The sequence below is a fragment of the Lytechinus variegatus genome, chromosome 18 (assembly GCF_018143015.1).
Source record: "Lytechinus variegatus isolate NC3 chromosome 18, Lvar_3.0, whole genome shotgun sequence".
NCBI lineage: Eukaryota > Metazoa > Echinodermata > Echinoidea > Temnopleuroida > Toxopneustidae > Lytechinus > Lytechinus variegatus.
The window spans coordinates 132,055-156,092 of record NC_054757.1 but is presented as its reverse complement, the minus strand read 5'-3'; the positions used below and the strand labels follow the sequence as shown (position 1 = coordinate 156,092).

Here is a 24,038-nt window from a genome sequence, read left to right as displayed (position 1 = left end):
TATAAAAGGATGAAATATTGAGCTTAAAAGTGTCTTAAGAGGTTTTAAAAATATTTCTGGTACGTTTCAATGTGGAAAGATTTGTATTCATGTAACTAAACTTTACGAAATAATTATGTTTTTCTTAGAACAATGCACGATAATCGCTCGTTCTTGAATTCGACCAGACAATCAATAATACAAGATATGGAATATTAATAGATAAATGGGTCGTAAATACTTTTAAATAGTTTGAAGGCGGAATGAATCTAATTACCCTTCGTATAGTAATCTACGGTATTTTCCCAAATGTATGATTATCGCTTGCCTGTTTGTTTCCGCTCCGGCACGAAATGAACGGGGAAATTAAGGAAATATTGAGCTAAAAAGTGTTTTAATGGTTATAAAGATATTTCTGGTACGTTTCAAGGTGGAAAGATTCGTATTCATATAATCAAACTTGCGAAATAGTTATGCATTTCTTTGAACAATGTCCGATGATCGCTTGTTCTTGAATTCGACCAGACATTTAATAAAACAAAATATATGGAATATAAATGGGTCGTAGATTATTCAAAATATAGGCCTACTTTTAAATAGTTTTAGGTCCGTTCCGGCACGAAATGAAAGTATAAAAGAATGAAATATTGAGCTAAAAAGTGTCTTAAGAGGTTTTAAAAATATTTCTGGTACGTTTCAATGTGGAAAGATTTGTATTCATGTATCTAAACTTTACGAAATAATTATGTATTTCTTTGAACAATGTACGATAATCGTCGCAATTCGAACAGATATGTAATAAAACAAAATGTATGAAATATTAATAGATTACACAGATCCTAGATTATTCGAAATATACTTTTAAAATGGTTTTAAGGCGGAAAGAATCTAATTACCTTTCGTAATAATCTACGATATTTTCCAACAATGTACGATTATCGCTTGTGTGTTTGTTTCCACTCTGGCACGAAATGAAGGTATAAAAGAATGAAATATTGAGCTAAAAAGTGTTTTTAATGGTGTTAAAAATATTTCTGGTACGTTTCAAGGTGGAAAGATTCGTGTTCATATAATTAAACTTGCGAAATAATTATGCATTTCTTTGAACGATGTCCGACGATCGCTTGTTCTTGAATTCGACCAGACATTTAATAAAACAAAATATATGGAATATTAATAGATATGGGTCGTAGATTATTCGAAATATACTTTTAAATAGTTTTAAGGCGGAAAGAATCCAATTACCTTTCGTTGTAATCTACGGCATTTTCCAACAATGTACGATTATCGCTTGCGTGTTTGTTTCCGCTCTGGCACGAAATGAACCGAGAAATGAAGGTATAAAAAATGACATATTGGGCTAAAAAGTGTCTTAAATGGTTTTGAAAATATTTCTGGTACGTTTCTAGGTGGAAAGATTCGTGTTTATATAATAAAACTTGCGAAATAATTACGTATTTCTTTGAACAATGTACGATAATCGCTTGTTCTTGAATTCGACCAGAAAACAAAATATATGGAACATTGACAGATAACATGTGTCCTAGATTATTCGAAAATAGTTTTAAGGCGGAAATGAAATAACTTTTCTTTTCTTCGAACAATGTACGATGATAGCTTGATCTTGAATCCGACCCGACATGAAATGACGCAAAATATTTGGCATGTTAATAGATAAAATAGGCCGTAGATTTCTAAATAGTTATGAGGCGGAAAGCATCTGACTGCCTTTCGCAATAATCTACGGTATTTTCAAACAATGTACGATTATCGCTTGTGTGTTTATTTCTGCTCCGACACGAAATAAAGGCATAAATGTACGAAATATTGAGCCAAAAACTGTCTAATAAATGATTTTATAAATACTTCTAGTACGTTTCAAGGTGGAAGAATTCATATATATCTAATTAACCCTGCTTAAAAATTAACTATTTCTTCCACCAATGCACGATAATCGCTTGTTCCTGTTTTAGAATGATATAATTCGCCTTGCCATTAATTTGATGGTTCAAATTACAAAATTCATTTTACATAATCATTGGATTATTTTGTCGCAGCAGGTGAGTGTAATGGTGCTTCTTCGCAATTCATTATGTTTCCATACTCGTGCAATGTATACACAATTAATCAATTTAGAAGCCCATTGTAACGAGTAGTCTGAAAAACGCTCAAGCGCAATGAAAAGAGCAGGATCTTTCGCAGAATAGTTATGTCCGCTACGCCCATGACCCTTCAATGATAATTAATCAATATAATCTACGTCGGATACTTTCTTTGAAAAGAACTTGCCGCGCATTATATTGTGAAAGCAAATGGCCGCTTTGATCTTTAATGACTTAAACAGCACCATTGTTAGGCATTTAATCAGTTAATCTTAAAAGAGGATAAGAAAGAACATCCTGTGGAGTCTACTTTTTTGCCCTCTTATAATATTTTAATGCTTTTAAAAGTCATCCAACACTAGAATCTTTTGAAAAATTGTTCGATGTAAACGGGGGGGGGGGGGGGGGGCTGGGTGTCGAAAATTATTAGACCTATAAAATCCTGGGCACGTTGAAATCAACAAAGTATAATAGCCCTTTGGTATAATTATGTACATATTATATTTTTAGGGCGGTAATGTCAATAGGCATCTAAAAAGAATAGCTTTTTAGAAGGCGGGATTATTAGAACTTTGATTATAACTTACCTTTTGTATCGGCGTGGGGATACAAAATCTTTGCAAATTGTTAACATAATTAAAAGAAAGATAAACTTAAAAATCAGGGGGGGGGGGTATACAACCAAGTCCATACTAGTTAGGGCACTAATAGATTTACCCGGGCCACAATGCCTAGCTGCCCTTTCAGCTACTTTAAAAGATATGCCTCATTATATTGCTATATAACTAAGATCAGATTTCATTTGGCCTTTGTAAATGGTGCAAGCACGAAAACACGACACGAAGCGCGCTTGAATTTTCTATAAGGCATATCTTCAACAATTTTGATAGTTTTGACATTTAGAGAGCGTTCGTAAATAATCAAATGAATAAAGCTTCCATTTGTTGGGGGAGCCAGGGAGAGGGTGGGGTGTATGACATTTTGTGTCCCCTACGCTTAACTGACTTTTGGAAGGACGTGTTCTTCCCCCCCCCCCCCCCGACATGTTTGATGTCCAACTACCCAAAACATATAATGGTCGGCTTGGTCGCTATTTTTAAAATCCCGTTCTTTAAATTTTCATGATCTACTTTTCATACTTGTTTTTTTTTCACATCTTTCAATTCATTGTATTTGCGTTCTTTTCTCTGTTTTTAAACTTTCTTTTGCTCTCGCGATTTTTCAAATTACATTTACAAAATTATAATAACCCAAACCACTTTTGAAATATAATGTTCGTCTGTTAATATTGCGTGCTCATTGTAGTTTCATGTTTGGGTTATTTTTGCACCATTTGGAATAACGTCAACCTGGTCAGGCTTCCTGCTTTCACTCCTGTTCAAAGAATTCTTGTAATTGTTATTTTTGCCAAGAAAAGCACAAAGGTCGTCCTGACAAAAAAAAAACGAGATGCTAACGTAAATGTTTTCAATGAAGCTCAGGGTCAATGAATTCGATCATGGGCACTAATCACTCCTTTGTGAAATGACGAAGTGCCAGTTGCCCGAACTTGTCACAATAGCTCTAATTCTATAAGGAATTAAATCTATTGTTCCTTCGCATTTTATCGTTGAGAGGATAAAAGCACATTTGCAACATATTTTGCAGCTCTAACCTTGTTGACAAATTAGACACAGAAGAAAAGCGACGCCTAATGGACAAAATTGTTAGAAAAAGACGAGATGTAAAATAATCATCAACAATTGCGTATGCATCAATTAACTAGAAATGGCACGAAAGTGGCAATGATTCTGCATGGAGTGGAAATAGAACATGTCGTCCCTTTTTCAGTCCACGTTCATTTACCGCCATGTGCTGTGTATATAGAGCAACATAAAATTCTGAACGCAAAATATATTTTGTCATATTATCATTATATATGTATTACTGTTTTTTTAAATCCCCTTGCCCGCCATCCGGGGTAGGAGGATGGGCGGCGGCAGGGTAATTTTGATTACGGGGAGGAGTAACTTTTTTTGTATACTTAATTTCATATCGGGTCGGATCAAGAACAAGCAATAATTGCATGTTGTTAGAAGATGTAGACATTATAGCGTAGTGCGAATTATATTCTTTCCGTTCCAAAACTCTTCAGAAGTATATTTTTAATAATTCAAGATCTTTATGAACTCGATATTTGTCAATTTTATATCGCCATTTTATGTCGGGTCGGATCTCTTTCCGATTCGAAACCTTTTAGAAGTATCAGCTAGATCGAAACTCTGTATATAGGTATATCTATGATTTTCTTAAAGTCGACCATCATTTTATAACGGGTCGGACCAAGAACAACAATCGTATGTTGTTGGAAGATTTAGGTATTCATAGCACAACAAAAATCAATTATTTCCACATCGAAAGTCTTAAAATATATTTTTATTGACAGAGGAAATCTTTTAACTCAATATTCCATACTGAAATACTTTCATCTCATGTCGGATTGGATCAAGAATAAGAAATTTTGCGACTTTTAATCCATTAAAATATTGCCTTTTCGACTTTGTCGGGAAAATTAGTCATTTCATTTTTTCTGACAGAACATGGGTTCGTCCATATACGGAAATATCAGTTATTTAAATCGTTTACACTCGCATTAAATTTAAAATCATGCGTGATCGATCCTGCATTAATTTGAGATGTTTGTAACTCCATTTCATTTGCCTTTCCGATATTGCCGGGAAAGTGTCATTTATGTTCTCAGAGAACATGAATTCAGTCCTAAAGATATATGAAATTTATCTTAAATTGTTTGCACCTCAAAACAATCGCTCTTACATCAACACATGATCAATCGGAAATGATGGCGAAAATCAAAGAACGACAGAGATATTCCATGCATCCAACAATGGAATCGGTTCGCGAAATACGCAGTAGCACCCATTCATCATGTTCATAATAAAATATAGAGGGTGAAGAGTTTCCTCATTTGAATAACAACATGCGGCACTAAAAAAAGGATTGTCACATGTATCAGTTCCCATTATGTGTGTAATGGCCCTAGCCTATTTATTCACAAAATGTTGCTAAACTAAAAAAAATAGGCCTCAAATGATTGGATTTATCAAATACTGCAGTATGGAAATTACAATGAGTATCATACAGTTTCACTTTTTTTTCAAAAGTTAGATGTTTTGTATGGGGATGTCATCTGGATCCCAAGCGTTTTCTTTTTCTTCATTCAATGTTTTTTTTTAATAAGAAAAAAAAAATATGGACTACTAAACCGCACATCCGGGTTTTTTTTATTATTGTTCCTGCTCGAAATGATATAGAGCGATCAAAAGACGGCGTTTGTAATTTGCATTCGACCCTTAACGCCCCCGCAATCCCCCCTCTGCGTGTGGTCTTTAGCGTCACTAGGGAATTGTTAACGCACTATAGAAAACTGGTGGATGAAAGGCTGATCGGATTTAATCCCGTGCCTAGAAAGACAGTATTGAAGATCCTTGGTACTGAAAAGTACTGATTTTTATACCGAGACTTAAACCTCGGTCACATTTGATCTACGGCAGCCGTAAGGCGAATTAAAACAGCCGTTTATTCATTTGTTTTATATACAAACCACCTATATGCAGCTGGTTCAAAAATGTTAAAACGGCTGTTTCCGACTCGCCGTACAGCCGCCATAGAGCAAATGTGACCGAGGTATAAATGGTAAAAAAAAATTGACAAGCAAAAAAAAGTCTTCACATAGGAGAGGGGTCACTTATGGCTCGTCAGGGATCACTTTGGACTCGTCGGGGGGGGGGGGGGGGGGGGGGGGCAGGGATACGTCACTTGCATGTGTTGTGACTCGTCAGGGGGCAGTCTGCCCCCCCCCCTTATTAGGTACGCTAATGGTGCTGATCGTTGACTTTGGCCGGTTTATTAGGTCCGCGGTAAGAGGTAAAGGGTTAAAATAAAAATTTTAAACGTCTCAGATTAATTGAAAATCGTTCGAGACAGAAATTATTTCAAAATTGTTTTGATTTGGAAATTGTATTGAAATAATTTAATTTCCTTTGAGAATAAACTCTCTCCTAAAAAGAAGTACAATTCACGTATATTTTCAATTAAGTCAGAAATATAAGTCCTAAATACATCAGATAAATGGTCTCAACTCTCAGATCACAGCTCATGATCGATCGGAACGTATTTCAAAATTGTTTTGAGGTGGAAATTATATAGAATTTGTTTCAGATACCATAAGCTCTTTTTCCTGAAATGAATATTATTCGCTTATCTTTCCAATAAAAGGGAAATACGTTGGAATAAAAGTACTCAACATCTTAGTCTTAGATTAATGCACGATCGTTCGAGACGTATTTTTGAAATTGTTTTGAAGTGGAAATTATATATCATGAAATCAATTAAAACCTTCCAATGTAAACTTTTATTCTCCTGGAAGAAATACAATTCGCCTATTTTTCCAAAAAAGTCCAACAGAAGCAGATTGCGTTCACAATAATTTTCTAGAATCAAATGTGCCTACAATATCAAAAATTCGGCAAAAGTTAAACAAAAAATCCAACATAAATATACCCAAACAATTTATACGATGTCAGAAACAAAATCGAAATGTCAAAAAATCAAAACAAAAATATCATAAAAGGAAGTATTTCAAACCAACATAAAAAGTAAGGCAGTATGTCTAACAAAAGAAAAAGAAGTAGACATTTTGTTGATTTGCGATTTAGCGTGTTTAATGATATGGCGTCATTATCATTCTCCAAAATTTAGTTTGCCGTTGATATCAATGTTCGCACTAATTTAGTTACATTCGGGCATCATATTCATATTGTGTCATTTTATCTGGCCTCTGTCAGAAAAAAAATAAATGTTCTAAAAATATTAATCTTCCCGTGGCAAAGATGAATAGGCCTACCCCTCTAGTTATACACTCTTGGCAGACATTATCCGGCGAGTTTGATGATATAGGCCTATTCATACCAAGATGTCTCAAACTATGGCCTTAATAGAGGTAAAAAAAAACTATGCATGGGTACCATTCGTGCAACTGCTCGATCATTAATATTCTTTTTAAACGAACGGTTTGTCTTGCGCTTCTTGATTTTCATGCTCGGGAATTAATATTTTTGTCAGTGCCAAGAAGCAACGTTGACGTTCGGATAAAACGGGATAAAATAGGCGTGTAATCCATCTGTATCCGGTCCCAAAATCATACGTTAAAAAAGTCATTAATTCAACTTATTTTTCATGTGTGAATCTTCCGTGTCAATCTCAATTCGAAAGCTGCAACATTTTCGAAATCGGCAGTATTTCTATTGATGGGGTTAATTTTCAGTTCAGTTCGTTGACAACGGAAACTGTTGAGAACCATCGACTTATCGATATCGAGAATTTTTGTCATTTTAATGATGCGCACGTGTTGATCTGTAGTACTCGGTCGCCATGCGACACGATGCGGCCGAGCATATTCTATCGCTAGCTAGCTGTAGTCATTTCCAATAGAGCGTGCTTGCATGAAATGCTTCGATACGGACATAAAAGAGGAACGCCTTTCATTATCATGCTTTTAAATGTAATAATTTGAAGTCGAGTAGCACGACAAGTAGAACTAGTACAGGCACCACGACGTACATGTTTACTCTTCATTCCGGGTCTTCATTCCAGAGCGAGTCGCGGAATTGAAGGCTAGCCGTGGCCGGCGCGGGGTGAGATTGCCTTTGCGAATTTTGATAGAAATGGGGGCAGCGACAGCGCAGCTAGCGGCCGCTAGCTGCCGCTAGATGCAGCGAGCTGAGGATTAAATCTATAATCACATGCAACATAAAGTATGGCAGCGAGCGGCAGCAGGCACAGGGGGAGCTGCGAGAGCGGATGTGAGTTCTATTGTGCTTTAATTATCGCAGCTAGCTGCCGCTGGCCGACGCTATTATCCCGTCTTAGAGTGTGCAAGCGTACGCTCGCGGGGTGCACGCTGCCAATGCAATATGGATGGGCTCCCTTACTATTATTAGGTGGTCTGTCTTTGACAGATCACCTATTAATTTCATCAGAATTTTCTTATTTTTATTCTTTTTTAAATGGCAAGGTTTTTGTCGCCAAGTTATCTCGAGTTTGACAAAATCAATTTCATCGAAGTTTATACCATACATAGGGTCTCTCATGGAAACATAAAAATTTGCTTTTCGATGTCATCAGGTCATGATGACGTCATCTAGGCGCCATTTTGTAAAATCACATTATCAATCATATCTCCATTATTAATTATCAAAAATTAATAATATTTACATCACATCAATTTCAGGTCAAGGGTCATCAGGTCATGTCATCAAAGGTCACCTGGAGGTCATGCGCGCTCGTCAAAATTTCAAAATGCTCAAAATCACTTTTTGACCAAACTAGAGTACGTTTCAGGTCATTCTAAGCATTTCAAAAATTTGCGTGCGCGCGCATAGCGCATTTCCGCGCGTAATGCCATAACGCAGTGCAAAAACACTGTTTTTTTTTTACATCATTGCATTGATAATATAATTGTGAGCAATTTGATACCCAATTTAGCTCTCTATGACCAATAATAACGAAATTAACACCTGTTAAATTTTGTAGATTTGATTTCATGTCACCATTGTCCCTAAATTATATCGTGACGTCATCAAGATGGCACCTAAACTAAAAAAAAATTTTCAAAAATGACGTCATCAAATTTATGCAAATTTGGTTGTAACTTCTCGAATATAGATCGTTTTTCGCCCAGATTTTGATATGTTGTAGTTTAGAATGTACTCTTTCTCTGTAGTTGACATAAATTTTCGTTTTGAGAAATGCATCATTGCGTAAAACAGCGATGAAAAGAGGCATGTCATTATTCCTTATTTTGTGTGTAATGTCTATGGGAATTAACTTTTTGTCAAAACTAGATTCGACATTCCTATATTTCGTGAGCCATATCTCTATTGTTTCTTGTCAGTTTTCCCTGAGCTTTTAGAATGTTGTAGCTGAGATTCTGAGCTTTCGGAAGTGTGCTCTTCATTTTTTGATCAGATGCCGGGATCATGCCCGTTTTTCACTTGCAAAATTGCATTTGTAATTCTCAAAATTGTATTCTCTATGGGGAATATCGTGGCTCAATGGATAACGCATTTGACTGGCTTTCTAAAGGGCGCAGGTTTGAGTCCTGGGGTAAACAAGATTTTTTTTCCCATTTTTTTCCTTTTTACCACCTCGTACATGATCCTTCATGATAATTTAATGGTATAAAAGTTAAAATTTAGCAAGATAAAACAGATTTTTATTACTTTTTTTCACATCCCATGTATTGTCGTACAACAAAGAGACCCTTTTCACAGTGCTTTATCATCTCCCGTCTTTCACAAGTATTCCATCCATAATGAGCATTCCGTTGTCATCATGAAGATCATATTGATATGCATGAACATGGTAATAGTAATCATGATGCCAAATTAAAGACAGACCACCTAATTCGTCCGCATGACGAATTAAATTCTAGTCTCTTAATTTCGTCAGAATTTTCTTATTATTAGGTGGGTCTATGACAGATCACCTATTGATTTCGTCAGAATTTTCTTTCTTTCTTTCTTTATTTATTCTTATCACCTATGTTTGTCACCAACTTTTCTCCGAATTGGCTGAATCAATTTGGCTGATTTTTCTGTCATATATAGAATCTATCATAGAGACGGCATACTAAGCTTTTTAAGGTCATCTGGTCATGATGACGTCATCTACGAGCCATTTTGTAAAATTCTTCATTTGATCATATCTTCATTATCAATTATCAAAAATTAACAATATTTACATGACATTAACTTCAGGTCAAATGTCAACTGTCAATGTCATCAAAGGTCATGTAAAGGTCATGACGCGCGCGTATGCGCGCGTCAAAGGTAAAAAAATTCTCAAAATGGCCTATAAAATTTTTTGGGTAAGTTTCAGGTCATTTTAAGCATTTCAAAAATTTGCGCGTGCGTTTCCGCGCGTAACGCCTGAACGCAACACAGAAACACCGTTTTTTTAACATCATTTAATTGATAATGAAATTCTGAGCAATTTGATACCTTGATCGACCTTCTACGATCATTAATAACGAAATTAACACCCGTTAAAGTTTGCAGCACGTGTGTGCGCGAGCTCTCACTATAGGCCATATATGTGCAAAAACATGCCTTTTGAAAATTCACTGTAGCTCTTTAAATAGTCCGTTGACCCCCAATTTTTTTTCATATATCGATAGAGTATGAGTTGTAGATTTTATTTCGTGTAACCAGTGTCCCTCAAATTCATGTAACCAGTGTCCCTCAATTTGATCATGACGTTATCAAAATGGCGTCGGAAGTCAAAATATCCGTTTTCCTTGTTATGACGTCATAATAATTATGCAAATTAGGCTGTAACTCCATGAATATTAGTCAATTTTCCCCCAATTTTCGATATGTTGTAGCTTAGGTCTTACTCTTCATGAATTATTGCCTTTATTTTTCATTTTGATAAACGGATCATCCTGAAAAATTGCAAATAATAAAGACATGTCATTTTTCCTCATTTTGCGTGTAATCTCTATGGGACATGACTTTTTCTCAAAACTAGATTCGACATTCCTCTATTTCATGAGCCATATCTCCATTTTTTCTTGTCAGTTTTCCCTGAGCTTTAAATATGTTGTAGCTGAGATTCTACCCTTTCGGAAATGTGCCCTCCATTTTTTGATCGGATGCCGGGATCAGCCCGTTTTTCACTTGCAAAATTGGAATTGTAATTCTCAAAACTGCTTACGTGTAATCTCTATGGGGAATATCGTGGCTCAATGGATAACGCATTTGACTTGCTTTCTCGGGGGCGCAGGTTCGAATCCCGGGGTGAACAAGATGATTTTTTTTCCTTTTTTTTTGTTTTTGCCACGTCTTACATGATCCTTTATGATAATTAAAAGGTATAAAAGTTTAAATTTAGCAAGATAAAACAGATTATAATTTTTTTTCATATCACATGTATTTTGTGTGTTATCTCTATGGGACATGACTTTTTCTCAAAACTAGATTCGACATTCCTCTATTTCGTGAGCCATATCTCCATTTTTCTTGTCAGTTTTCCCTGTGTTTTTAGTATGTTGTAGCCGAGATTCTATTCTTTCACATGCGTGCCCTCCATTTTTTGATCAGATGCCGGGATCATGCCTGTATTTCGCTTGCAAAATTGGAATTTTAATTCTCAAATTTGCTTACGTGTAATCTCTATGGGGAATATCGTGGCTCAATGGATAACGCATTTGACTTGCTTTCTCGGGGGAGCAGGTTCAAGTCCTGGGGTAAACAGGATTTTTTTTCCAATTTTTTTACCACCTCTTACATGATCCTTTATGATAATTAAAAGGTATAAAAGTTTAAATTTCCAAGATAAAACAGATTATAATTAAATTTTTCCATATCAGATGTATTGTCATACATCAAAGAGTCCCTTTTCACAGTGCTTTATCATCTTCCATCTTTCACAAGTATTCCATCCATAATGAACATTCCGTCATCATCATATCATATTGATCTGCATGAACATGGTAATAGTAATCATGATGGCAAGAATAAAGACAGACCACCTAATTCGTCCGCATGACGAATTAAGATCTAGTTATTATTGAATTTGAATAATCAGCGACTATCTGTCATGTTTCAGTAGAACAAAATAAGTATACAAAACTTTCTGTATATAAAACTTTATTCTAATTATTTACCCATTGTTACCCACTTCTATTCCCCTTATACTCTGAATACGTCACTAATTCAAAATATCGATATCCTCAAGTCAAATTTATCCAATCCAATTCACTTACGTCATAAATCCTTCTAATCCGCTTCCTCGTATACATGTACTATATCAAATTTTGAAATCTCTGCAATTACTTATATTTGAAAATATTCTGTTCATTCATATTAACCCCCAAAGTATTAATGATAGTACATATCTTTCATGCTTTGTGTACTTTTATAATTCTATTTTGATACTGTTATGTTTTATGTTGTTTTTTAATGTAAAAGTTCTGTACAATTCAGCTCTTGCTGCGAACAGTCTTTGAATAAAATACCATTATTATTATATTATTATTGATGCTTCATGCAATAAATCGGGAGCTGCTTGTTAACGGCTGATGCAAATAAATCTATCTGAGGCTGGTCGCCCTGACTGAAGATTCTCTCCATGATGGTGTGATTGAGTTGCCATTCTGACGGGAGAAAACTTCCCCGAATGAGAAAGTCTGCTATGTAATTCTCTTTCCGTGGGATGTGGCAAGCCTTTAGGGTTATGCGATTGTTCTGGCACCATGCAAGAATTTCCAATGTCAGGAAGCAGATAGTAGGTGACCTTGTCCCTCCTTCCCTGTTTATGTAGGAGACCACTGTGCTGTTGTCTGATTTCACCAGAATGCACTGGTTGGCAACTTGGGGGAGGAAGGCAAATAGAGCCAGTTCAACCGCCTTCATTTCTAGAGCATTGATATGCTGTGCTGAATCTCTTTCTTGCCATTGGCCGGAGGCTTTGAATTTCCCTATGTGTGCTTCCCAACCCAGCTTTGAAGCATCGGTCGTTAGGGTGAGAGTTGGTTTGGGTTCTGAGTTTGCTTCCCTTGGATCAGAAATCGACATGCTGACCACAAATGAATTGCATGCATCATCGCATCTGTCATGGGAACAAGATGGTCCCTGGGGTGAATTCTGGGCCTGAAGTGTCTCAGGAAGTGCAGTTGGAGTGGCCTCATATGTCGTCTGCACTGTGGGATTAGATCCACTAGGCTTGCTAATAGGCCTAGGAAAATTTGCCAAGTTCTGGCTGGCGAGTATGAGATTGAGTAGAGCTCTACACCTACTGACTGAATCCTCTTTATTCTGTGAGGGGAAGGCTGAACTATTAAGTTTGGGATGGAAATTATCACCCCCTAGATACTCTGGTGATGTTGTTGGTGTGAACCTTGATTTTTCTTCGATGATCAGAAACCCTAGATCCAAAGCCAGCTATCAGAAAATGCTTTCGTTGTAGGCAAGAGTGGTCCTGGAAGGGCCAAGGAGGAGCCAGTCGTCCACGTAACAGAAGATAGTAATGCCTCGCCTTCTTAACTTTGCAGCGAGGACTCTCACCAGTTGGGGAAATATCCTTGGGGCAGGCTTTAGGCCGAACGGAAGGGCTAAGAACTGGTAGCAAACGTCTCCTACTTTGAAGCCCAGAAACTTGCAGGCCTCTGGGGCTATGGGGACATGATAGTAAGCGTCTCTAAGGTCTATGGTGACTGCCCATTGGTTGGGTTTTATCAGAGGTAGGATGGTTGTAAGGGATTCCATCCTGAATGTCTGATCTGGAAGGAGTTTGTTTACCTTCTTTAGGTTGATTATCATGTGGAAACCCCCGGAGTGTTTCTTTACCAGGGAAACGGGGTAAAGAGGATGAGGGAATTGTGGTCTGGGACTGTTATGATAGCTCCATTCTGGAGTAGTGACTGTATTTCTGACCGGAGAGCCTCTCGGCGTGAAGGATCCCTTGGTATGGGGGTCTGTTGTCGAAAACGGGAAGGATGAATTACTCTTGGGAAATTTGGATTGTATCCCGAACTTATTATATCTAGAACAAATTTGTCTTTGGTTACCTTTTCCCGGTTCTGTGAGCAAAGAAATAGTCTTCCCCCTACTGGGACTTGCTGAAGGTGGGGAAAGACTAGTGTTTGATTGTCAAAAGTCCCGGTTATGAGTGGGGGCCCTGAATTCGGTGCGCTGAAAGTGGGCCTGGCAGCCCCGTCCCCCACCCCGAGGTTTCCTCTGACTTTCCCTGCGGCCACTTTCATTCCTGGCGTCGCCACCAGAGCAAGGGAAGAAGGAGAGTGATGACCCCCTATGTTCATTGTTGGTCTGGGGCTGGGGTCTGGAGCTAGAACTAGCAAAAGAGGGTCTCTGGGCCTGGCCCTGGGCCGGTCTAATGGTGATTCTCCTCGTTCGAATCCCATATGCTGGGCAGCTGGCAGAGAATGCACGGGGCTGCTATTAGAATTTGATGGGGAGAAATCGCCCCAAACTCTTCTGCGAGATGTAACAGGTCGGTGGTAATCGAATTCTGAATCAGATTCACCCACAATGGAAAAATCCTTTTCTCTACGGCTAGTACGAGGCGAGTTATCATTAGCCCCCACTCCGCGACCGGTACGAGGCGATCTAGACTTCTCTCTACGTCTAGAATGAGTCGAGTTTTCATTAGCCCGTTGTCTTGTGCAGCTTTGTCTACTACTTGTCGGGCTGGCGGTAAGCAAGTCCAGTGGGTCGGGATGGGTCGATGGCGGCGCCCGCTGGGGGAGATTCGCCTGCAAGGCTTCCAAGATCCAACTACCCACCTCGGCAGGGTCTGGCAATGAATGGACTGACCGGTCACAATCCTGGGCCAGTCAGCTCTTTTTCTGAATTACAGGGGGTTGTAGTGGGTCGTTAATTCGAGCCTGATTGTCATTAGAACACGAGTGGTCATCATGAGGCCACTTCTTGCCCGCCCCACTCTTTGATGAGGAGCTACCCCAATCGGAAGGAGTGTAAACAGTCTCTTCCGATTCATCCATATCCTTGTCTACCTCCCGCCGATGGGACTGGGTGTCTGATTGTGAAGTGTTATCAGCCGGCATTGTCTTGGCTGGGTTATTAGTGTTAGGGTTCTTGTGCTTCGGCTTTGTATATGCCGCCTTATCATCTTTGCTATTATTATTTCTCGGCTTTGTCTTGGCCGACATATTGGCCCTCGGCTTTGTCTTGACCGAGTTTTTCTCCCCTTTATTGAGTTTTCTTGGGTTGGGGGAGGCTTGAAAATTATCAATGTTTATGTCAGTTATTTCTTCAGACATCGTGAGTCATAAAGAAAGGTACTGAAGCACAGTGGCTTAACGTTTCAAGTGTACTCAGCGACGTTGTGGTAACGAAAGGGGAGGCTTATATGCGGCGAGCGGGTTTTATAGGTAGCCTTTTTCAGTTTTTTACCAGTGGCTATTTGAGAGATGGTATAAGTAAGTATAGCACAGTGTAGTAAATTATTCCTTGTTTTTCCAAATCTGCATGTGACGTTGTACATCTTGTATAGTCTGTCCCTCCTATTCATCTCCTGTAGGATCTTTCGGGTAATATATAGTCTGTCCTCCTATTCATCTCCTGTATGATCTTTCAGGTAATATATAGTCTGTCCCTCCTATTCATCTACTGTATGATCTTTCAGGTAATATACAGTCAGTCCCTCCTATTCATCTCCTGTAGGATCTTTCAGGTAATATATAGTCTGTCCCTCCTATTCATCTCCTGTATGATCTTTCTGGTAATATACAGTCAGTCCCTCCTATTCATCTACTGTATGATCTTTCAGGTAATGTATAGTCAGTCCCTCCCATTCATCTCCTGTAGGATCTTACGGGTAATATATAGTCTGTCCCTCCTATTCATCTACTGTATGATCTTTCAGGTAATATACAGTCAGTCCCCCCTATTCAACTACTGTATGATCTTTCAGGTAATATACAGTCTGTCCCTCCTATTCATCTCCTGTATGATCTTTCAGGTAATATACAGCCTGTCCCTCCTATTCATCTACTGTATGATCTTTCAGGTAATATATAGTCTGTCCCTCCTATTCGTCTCCTGTATGATCTTTCGGGTAATATACAGTCAGTCCCTCCTATTCATCTACTGTATGATCTTAAAGGTCAAGTCCACCTCAGAAAAATGTTGATTTGAATCAATAGAGAAAAATCAGACAAGCACAATGCTGAAAATTTCATCAAAATCGGATGTAAAACAAGAAAGTTATGACATTTCAAGTTTCGCTTATTTTCAACAAAATAGTTATATGAACGAGCCAGTTACATCCAAATGAGAGAGTCAATGATGTCACTCACTCACTATTTCTTTTGTTTTTTATTGTTTGAATTATACAATATTTCAACAATTTTTACGAATTTGACGATTAGGACCTCCTTGCCTGAAGCACAAAATGTTAAAATAATGGAATTCCACGTGTTCAGGGAGGAATGAAACTTCATTTCACACGACAATGACGAGAAAATAACAATATTTCATATTTCATATAATAAAATACAAAAGAAATAGTGAGTGAGTGATGTCATCAACTCTCTCATTTGGATGTAACTGGCTCGTTCATATACCTATTTTGTTGAAAATAAGCGAAACTTTAAAATGCCATAACTTTCTTATTTTACATCCGATTTTGATGAAATTTTCAGTGTTATGCTTGTTGAATTTTTCTCTTTTTATTCAAATAAAATTTTTGTTGGGGTGGACTTGTCCTTTCAGGTAATGTATAGTCAGTCCCTCCTACTCATCTCCTGTAGGATCTTTCAGGTAATATATAGTCTGTCCCTCCTATTCATCTCCTGTAGGATCTTTCAGGTAATATATAGTCTGTCCCTCCTATTCATCTCCTGTATGATCTTTCAGGTAATATACAGTCTGTCCCTCCTATTCATCTCCTGTAGGATCTTTCAGGTAATATACAGTCTGTCCCTCCTATTCATCTCCTGTAGGATCTTTCAGGTAATAAATAGTCAGTCCCTCCTAATCATCTCCTGTAGGATCTTTCGGGTAATATACAGCCTGTCCCTCCTATTCATCTACTGTATGATCTTTCAGGTAATATACAGTCAGTCCCTCCTATTCATCTCCTGTAGGATCTTTCAGGTAATATATAGTCTGTCCCTCCTATTCAGAAAAAGAGCCGACTGGCCCAGGATTGTGACCGGTCAGTCCATTCATTGCCAGACCCTGCCGAGGTGGGTAGTTGGATCTTGGAAGCCTTGCAGGCGAATCTCCCCCAGCGGGCGCCGCCATCGACCCATCCAGACCCACTGGACTTGCTTACCGCCAGCCCGACAAGTAGTAGACAAAGCTGACTGTATAGGAGGGACTGACTGTATATTACCTGAAAGATCCTACAGGAGATGAATAGGAGGGACTGACTGTATATTACCTGAAAGATCATACAGTAGATGAATAGGAGGGACAGGCTGTAGGATCTTTCAGGTAATATACAGTCAGTCCCTCCTATTCATCTCCTGTAGGATCTTTCATGTAATATATAGTCTGTCCCTCCTATTCATCTCCTTTATGATCTTTCGGGTAATATACAGTCTGTCCCTCCTATTCATCTCCTGTAGGATCTTTCAAGTAATGTATAGTCAGTCCCTCCTATTCATCTCCTGTATGATCTTTCAGGTAATATACAGTCAGTCCCTCCTATTCATCTCCTGTAGGATCTTTCAGGTAATATACAGTCAGTCCCTCCTATTCATCTCCTGTAGGATCTTTCAGGTAATATACAGTCTGTCCCTCCTATTCATCTCCTGTAGGATCTTTCAGGTAATATACAGTCTGTCCCTCCTATTCATCTACTGTATGATCTTTCAGGTAATATACAGTCAGTCCCTCCTATTCATCTCCTGTAGGATCTTTCAGGTAATATACAGTCAGTCCCTCCTATTCATCTACTGTATGATCTTTTATACCCTTTTCATAAACCTATCCTCCAATTAGCCGCCTAAGAGTAATGCGGATAATTCAATAAAAATTGCGTTCATAAACTCCGAAAATAAGCCGCATTATTTTTACGAGCGCCCGTCCTGAAAAAGGGGGATAATCGCCATGACAACTGGACACGCCCCCTCCGATGCGGTTGTGTTGGAAAAGGGTGACCTTGTGACCGCACCATGGCAATTATCCGCATAATTTGGAAATGCGTTCATAAACTCAAAATCTTGTCCCGATGCTGCTATTATGCGGATAATAGCAGCATCAGAGTAATGCGGATAACTCTTGTCCTCCTCCAATTTTACGACCAAATTATGCTGCTATTAGCCGCCTAATTCATTTTAATGGGGTTTATGAAAGGGGTATCAGGTAATATATAGTCTGTCCCTCCTATTCATCTCCTGTATGATCTTTCAGGTAATATACAGTCTGTCCCTCCTATTCATCTCCTGTAGGATCTTTCAGGTAATATACAGTCTGTCCCTCCTATTCATCTCCTGTAGGATCTTTCAGGTAATAAATAGTCAGTCCCTCCTAATCATCTCCTGTAGGATCTTTCGGGTAATATACAGCCTGTCCCTCCTATTCATCTACTGTATGATCTTTCAGGTAATATACAGTCAGTCCCTCCTATTCATCTCCTGTAGGATCTTTCAGGTAATATATAGTCTGTCCCTGCTATTCATCTCCTGTATGATCTTTCAGGTAATATACAGTCAGTCCCTCCTATTCATCTCCTGTAGGATCTTTCAGGTAATATACAGTCAGTCCCTCCTATTCATCTCCTGTAGGATCTTTCATGTAATATATAGTATGTCCCTGCTATTCATCTCCTGAAGAATCTTTCAGGTAATATACAGCCTGTCCCTCCTATTCATCTCCTGTAGGATCTTTCAGGTAATATACAGTCTGTCCCTCCTATTCATCTCCTGTAGGATCTTTCAGGTAATAAATAGTCAGTCCCTCCTAATCATCTCCTGTAGGATCTTTCGGGTAATATACAGCCTGTCCCTCCTATTCATCTACTGTATGATCTTTCAGGTAATATACAGTCAGTCCCTCCTATTCATCTCCTGTAGGATCTTTCAGGTAATATACAGTCAGTCCCTCCTATTCATCTCCTGTAGGATCTTTCAGGTAATATACAGTCAGTCCCTCCTATTCATCTCCTGTAGGATCTTTCAGGTAATATACAGTCAGTCCCTCCTATTCATCTCCTGTAGGATCTTTCATGTAATATATAGTCTGTCCCTGCTATTCATCTCCTGTATGATCTTTCAGGTAATATACAGTCTGTCCCTCCTATTCATCTCCTGTAGGATCTTTCAGGTAATATACAGTCAGTCCCTCCTATTCATCTCCTGTAGGATCTTTCATGTAATATATAGTCTGTCCCTCCTATTCATCTCCTTTATGATCTTTCGGGTAATATACAGTCTGTCCCTCCTATTCATCTCCTGTAGGATCTTTCAGGTAATATACAGTCAGTCCCTCCTATTCATCTCCTGTAGGATCTTTCATGTAATATATAGTCTGTCCCTCCTATTCATCTCCTTTATGATCTTTCGGGTAATATACAGTCTGTCCCTCCTATTCATCTCCTGTAGGATCTTTCAAGTAATGTATAGTCAGTCCCTCCTATTCATCTCCTGTATGATCTTTCAGGTAATATATAGTCTGTCCCTCCTATTCATCTCCTTTATGATTTTTCGGGTAAATAAAGTCTGTCCCTCCTATTCATCTACTGTATGATCTTTCATGTAATATATAGTCAGTCCCTCCTATTCATCTACTGTATGATCTTTAGGGTTATATACATGTGGCTTGTCTTGGGCCTAAAGTTCCTGAAGGGAATATGAGATATGATCAACAGAAGAGAAGTCTTGAAGACATCCAATTATCTTCTACAGAGATGTCTTCAGGAGTTCTTTCAAAGTAGTCAAATGACATCTGAGAGCAGCGCTCCTTAAAATCTGGGATTACAACAGGCATTTTCCTGTTTTCAGAAGATATTACTGATGCTACATATATTTCGTCAATCACCTCAGCTACCAAGATAGAGCAGCCCCCATTTGTCAAAGCCTATGGAAGCCCAGCTACTTCTAAAAATGCAACCAAGGAGGCACAAGACAAACAACAGCGAGCACAGGTATTAACACTGCATTAGTGCTCAAATTACCTGGAATTACCTTGCTTTACTGCATGCAACTTTGTCCATGACCTTGTAGGCAGGCAAAAATGCGATTGCAACCAAAGATTTTGCCTACATACATGTAGCGTACTGCGTTAGGCGACATATTGTCTTTTCTGGCTAACACAACAATATGCATCTTAAAACACAAACTGTATGAACCAGGCTTAAAAGATACATACCTGAGGCATCCCTGATTTTGTGGCATTCCTGATGATACTTCTTCTTTTGAGACTTCAGAATAGTTTGAGTTCATATCCAATTCATCCTGTGGTACCTGTCAATTAAATCACATGTAAGACTAATAATCAAATACCAAGTTATTATTTAAGTGATGTAATTCTTTAAACAGCATATATGACACATGTCAGTCAATAATTTGAGCCTTCTCTTTTTAAGTGCTTTCTAACTATTTTGCTTGACATATTGACCCTGGAAAAATGCTTCAAGTTTATTGAATTATTACTCTTGCCTTATACAGTGCGTATCAAAAAAAAAACGGGACAGATTTGAAAAGTCTATAAAATTTTTGTTCCAAATTATGATGTCTATATTTTGGTGTTAATAAGTGCTCTAAGGTCTTATCTTTCAATGCTATTAAAATTTTTTTGTTGCGTTCATGCTTGAGCGAACACGGAATGTTTTTGTCCGGGGTTAAAAAGGAGGCTTGCGCCAAAATGGCATAAAATTATAAATATGATGAACGGACTTCTTGCTAATTAGCAGATTTCCTCTTATCCTTTTCATTATCTTTGCTATAACTTTCAAATCATGCGGTCAAAATTCATTTTCAGATCTATTTATTTACTTAAATTGTTCTGTTGTTTCTTTTTAATATGCTCTCTGTTAGCTTTGAATATTCCTTCAAGCTAAAACAATTTTTAATCGAAGTATGGGAGAGTGGGGATTTTTTTCCAAATCCTTTCATTGTGTGCTACAAAGGTTATGGTCCCTTTTGAACAGTGCCACACAGATGGGCGGGGGCTCGGGATGCCCCCCCCCCTCAAAACAAAATTACGACAAAAAAAAGTGGACAGGAAATGAAAGATAGAAAGTAAAATGTGATATGATTTTCTGAATATTATGTCAAAATCTATCACAAAATTTGATATTATAATAAACAAGTGGAATGCCTCTGGCCGTCTCACCTGCATCACGCGGTTCAATATAGCAGCAGTGCTGACTTTGAATACTACTCTAACTCGCACAAGATGTTCAGTGATACATGGTTACTCTTATGTCCACTTTTTATGAACTAGACCAATAAACTAACAGAGATATGATGGTTATTCAACAAAAAACCCCAACATGGCCAAAGTTCATTGACCTTACATGACCTTTGACCTTGATCATGTGACCTGAAACTCGCACAGGATGTTCAGTGATACTTGATTACTCTTATGTACAAGTTTCATGAATCAGATCCATAAACTTTCAAAGTTTTGATGGTAATTCAACTGATACACCCAATTCGGCCAAAGTTCATTGACCTTTGACCTTGGTCATGTGACCTGAAATGCGCACAGGATGTTCAGTGATATTTGATTACTCATATGTCCAAGTTTAATGAACTAGACTAATAAAGTTTCAAAGTTATGATGGTAATTCAACAGATACCCCCTATTCGGCCAAAGTTCATTGACCCTAAATGACCTTTGACCTTAATCATTAGGCCTGAAACTTGCACAAAATATTCAGTGATGCTTGATTACTATTATGTCCAAGTTTCATGAATCAGATCCATAAACTTTCAAAGTTATGATGGGAATTCAACAGATATCCCCAATTCGGCCAAAGTTCATTGACCCTAAATGACCTTTGACCTTGGTCATGTGACGTGAAACTCATGCAGGATGTTCAGTGATACTTGATTGACCTTATGTCCAAGTTTCATGAACTAGGTCCATATATTTTCTAAGTTATGATGACATTTCAAAAACTTAACCTCAGGTTAAGATTTCAATGTTGATTCCTCCAACATGGTCTAAGTTCATTGACCCTAAATGACCTTTGACCTTGGTCATGTGACATGAAACTTTAATAGGATGTTCAGTAATACTTGATTAACCTTATGGCCAAGTTTCATGAACTAGGTCCATATACTTTCTAAGTTATGATGTCATTTCAAAAACTTAACCTCAGGTTAAGATTTGATGTTGACGCCGCCGCTGCCGCCGCCGCCGTCGGAAAAGCGGCGCCTATAGTCTCACTCTGCTTCGCAGGTGAGACAAAAAGTAGGAATATTTGCATGCTCACTTCGCTCGCTCACAACTTTTTAATACATTTTACCCGATCTACTATATATAGCTCCTTCACAATTGACTCAATACACCACTGTCATTGAAAGACATGAATCCCTTTTTGTGTTTCCTGTCAAGCAATTTAACGTGGTCAAAGAATCAATGACCCCTTGAAAAATAAATTCATGTCTTTTAAAGGTACATAACATAATTTGTTTCATATAATAAAAGGATTTGAATAATCACAATGTTTTCCAATTAATAATGCAAATCTTCTTGCTTGGGTTGACAAAAAAAATCTTCTTTTCTCAGTTACTTATGAAGGAAAATTAAAAGGTAAGAGAAGTTTAAATGAAAAAAAATAATTCAAGTAAATAAATAAATTTGTAAATAAAATTTGACAGCATAATTCGAAAATTGTGGCACAATTAATAAAAAGGTCCAGAGGAACTCTCCTGATTAGCAAGAAGTCTGATCATCATATTACATATATTCTGCAATTCTGGCGCAAGCCTCTTTTTGAACCCCCAACAGAAAAGTCCTGTGTTCGCTCAAGCATGAACAAAATTCATTTTTTTAATTGCATTTCAAAGATAAGTCCTTAGAGCACCTATTAACACCAAAATATAGACATCATAATTTGAAACAAAAATTTTATAGACTTTTAAAATCTGTCCCGTTTTTTGATACGCACTGTATAGCCCTTAACACTTTATCAGAAGAGTCTAAGCTCTCTTTAGTAATGCAGCATAAACTATCCAGGCTTTTACAGTCTTACAAGGAATAAACTCCTACCAGGTACCCATTTACATCAACTAGGTTGAGTGCAGCAGAATGTACATGTAGATAAATTTCTTGCTGAAGGAACACACACCATGGCTTCAAATCAAACCCATGTCCCTCAGAATGAGAGAATAGAGTCAAAACCACAAGACCATGATGCCCCCAAACTAAATCCCTGTTACCAAATATTTATTTTTGCACGATCATTTCCTTTATCATGTTAAGGAATGAATCTCCACTTTTGGTAGTAGATGCACATTTGCTGTATTATATAATTCTGACTGCCTCATGTACAATGTAATAGGGCCAAGTCAAAATCTCCAACCACTCAAAAATCAATAGGTGGCTTTGCTTTATCATAGTGGACCTCAATGACAAATTTAAGATGAGTGGAGAAGAAACACAGCCAGTATAGCACTCAAAAGGATATCTATGCTATTTCCACAAGAACTCTTGTTACTATGGCAACGATGTCTCCGCCCACACCATAACCAACAGGTGGCTTTGCTTAATGGACCTTCATGCCATATTTAAAGATAATCAGAGAAGTGCAGCTGGTAGAGCGCTCAAAATGACATCTTTGCTATTTCCACAAAAACTCTTTGTTACCATGGCAACAATGTCTCCATGCACACCAAAATCAATTTCCTTTACCATAATGGACCTTCATGCCACATATGAAGATGATCATAACGGATCACAGACCACTGGAAATCGAAAAAACCTATTAAAAAACCTATTTAAAGATAATCAGAGAAGTGCAGCTGGTAGAGCGCTCAAAATGACATCTTTGCTATTTCCACAAAAACTCTTTGTTACCATGGCAACAATGTCTCCAAGCACACCAAAATCAATTTCCTTTACCATAATGGACCTTCATGCCACATATGAAGATGATCATAACGGATCACAGACCACTGGAAATCGAAAAAACCTATTAAAGTGCACCACCATGTCTACAGAGATTGCTTATCAAAGTCCAAAGATACAGGTGTCAAGTACCAACCAGGAAAAGACAAAATTCTTTCCGATAACTTGACTTTCTAATCCCAAGGAAGCATGTGATGTAACGCTAGATTTCAGAGTTGAAGTGATCTGTTCTGAGGTCGAAGATTCGCATTAGATCGACCTAATATTCTTTAGTCAACACAAGAGGAAAGAACTACAGAGAGAAACAGCTAATGATCAATTTGTCAGA

General features: G+C 37.9%; 1 protein-coding gene across 3 annotated transcripts in view; it reads right to left on the bottom strand.

Annotated features, from left to right (window-relative positions):
- The window catches only part of LOC121431933 (protein FAM13A-like), a 205,311-nt gene that overhangs the window by 93,479 nt on the left and 87,794 nt on the right, over positions 1-24,038 (bottom strand). For all 3 annotated transcript variants that reach the window (XM_041629710.1, XM_041629711.1, XM_041629712.1), the window contains exon 7: positions 20,000-20,094. In XM_041629710.1, coding sequence (XP_041485644.1) covers positions 20,000-20,094 — 95 coding nt within the window. The remainder of the gene's footprint in view (positions 1-19,999; positions 20,095-24,038) is intronic.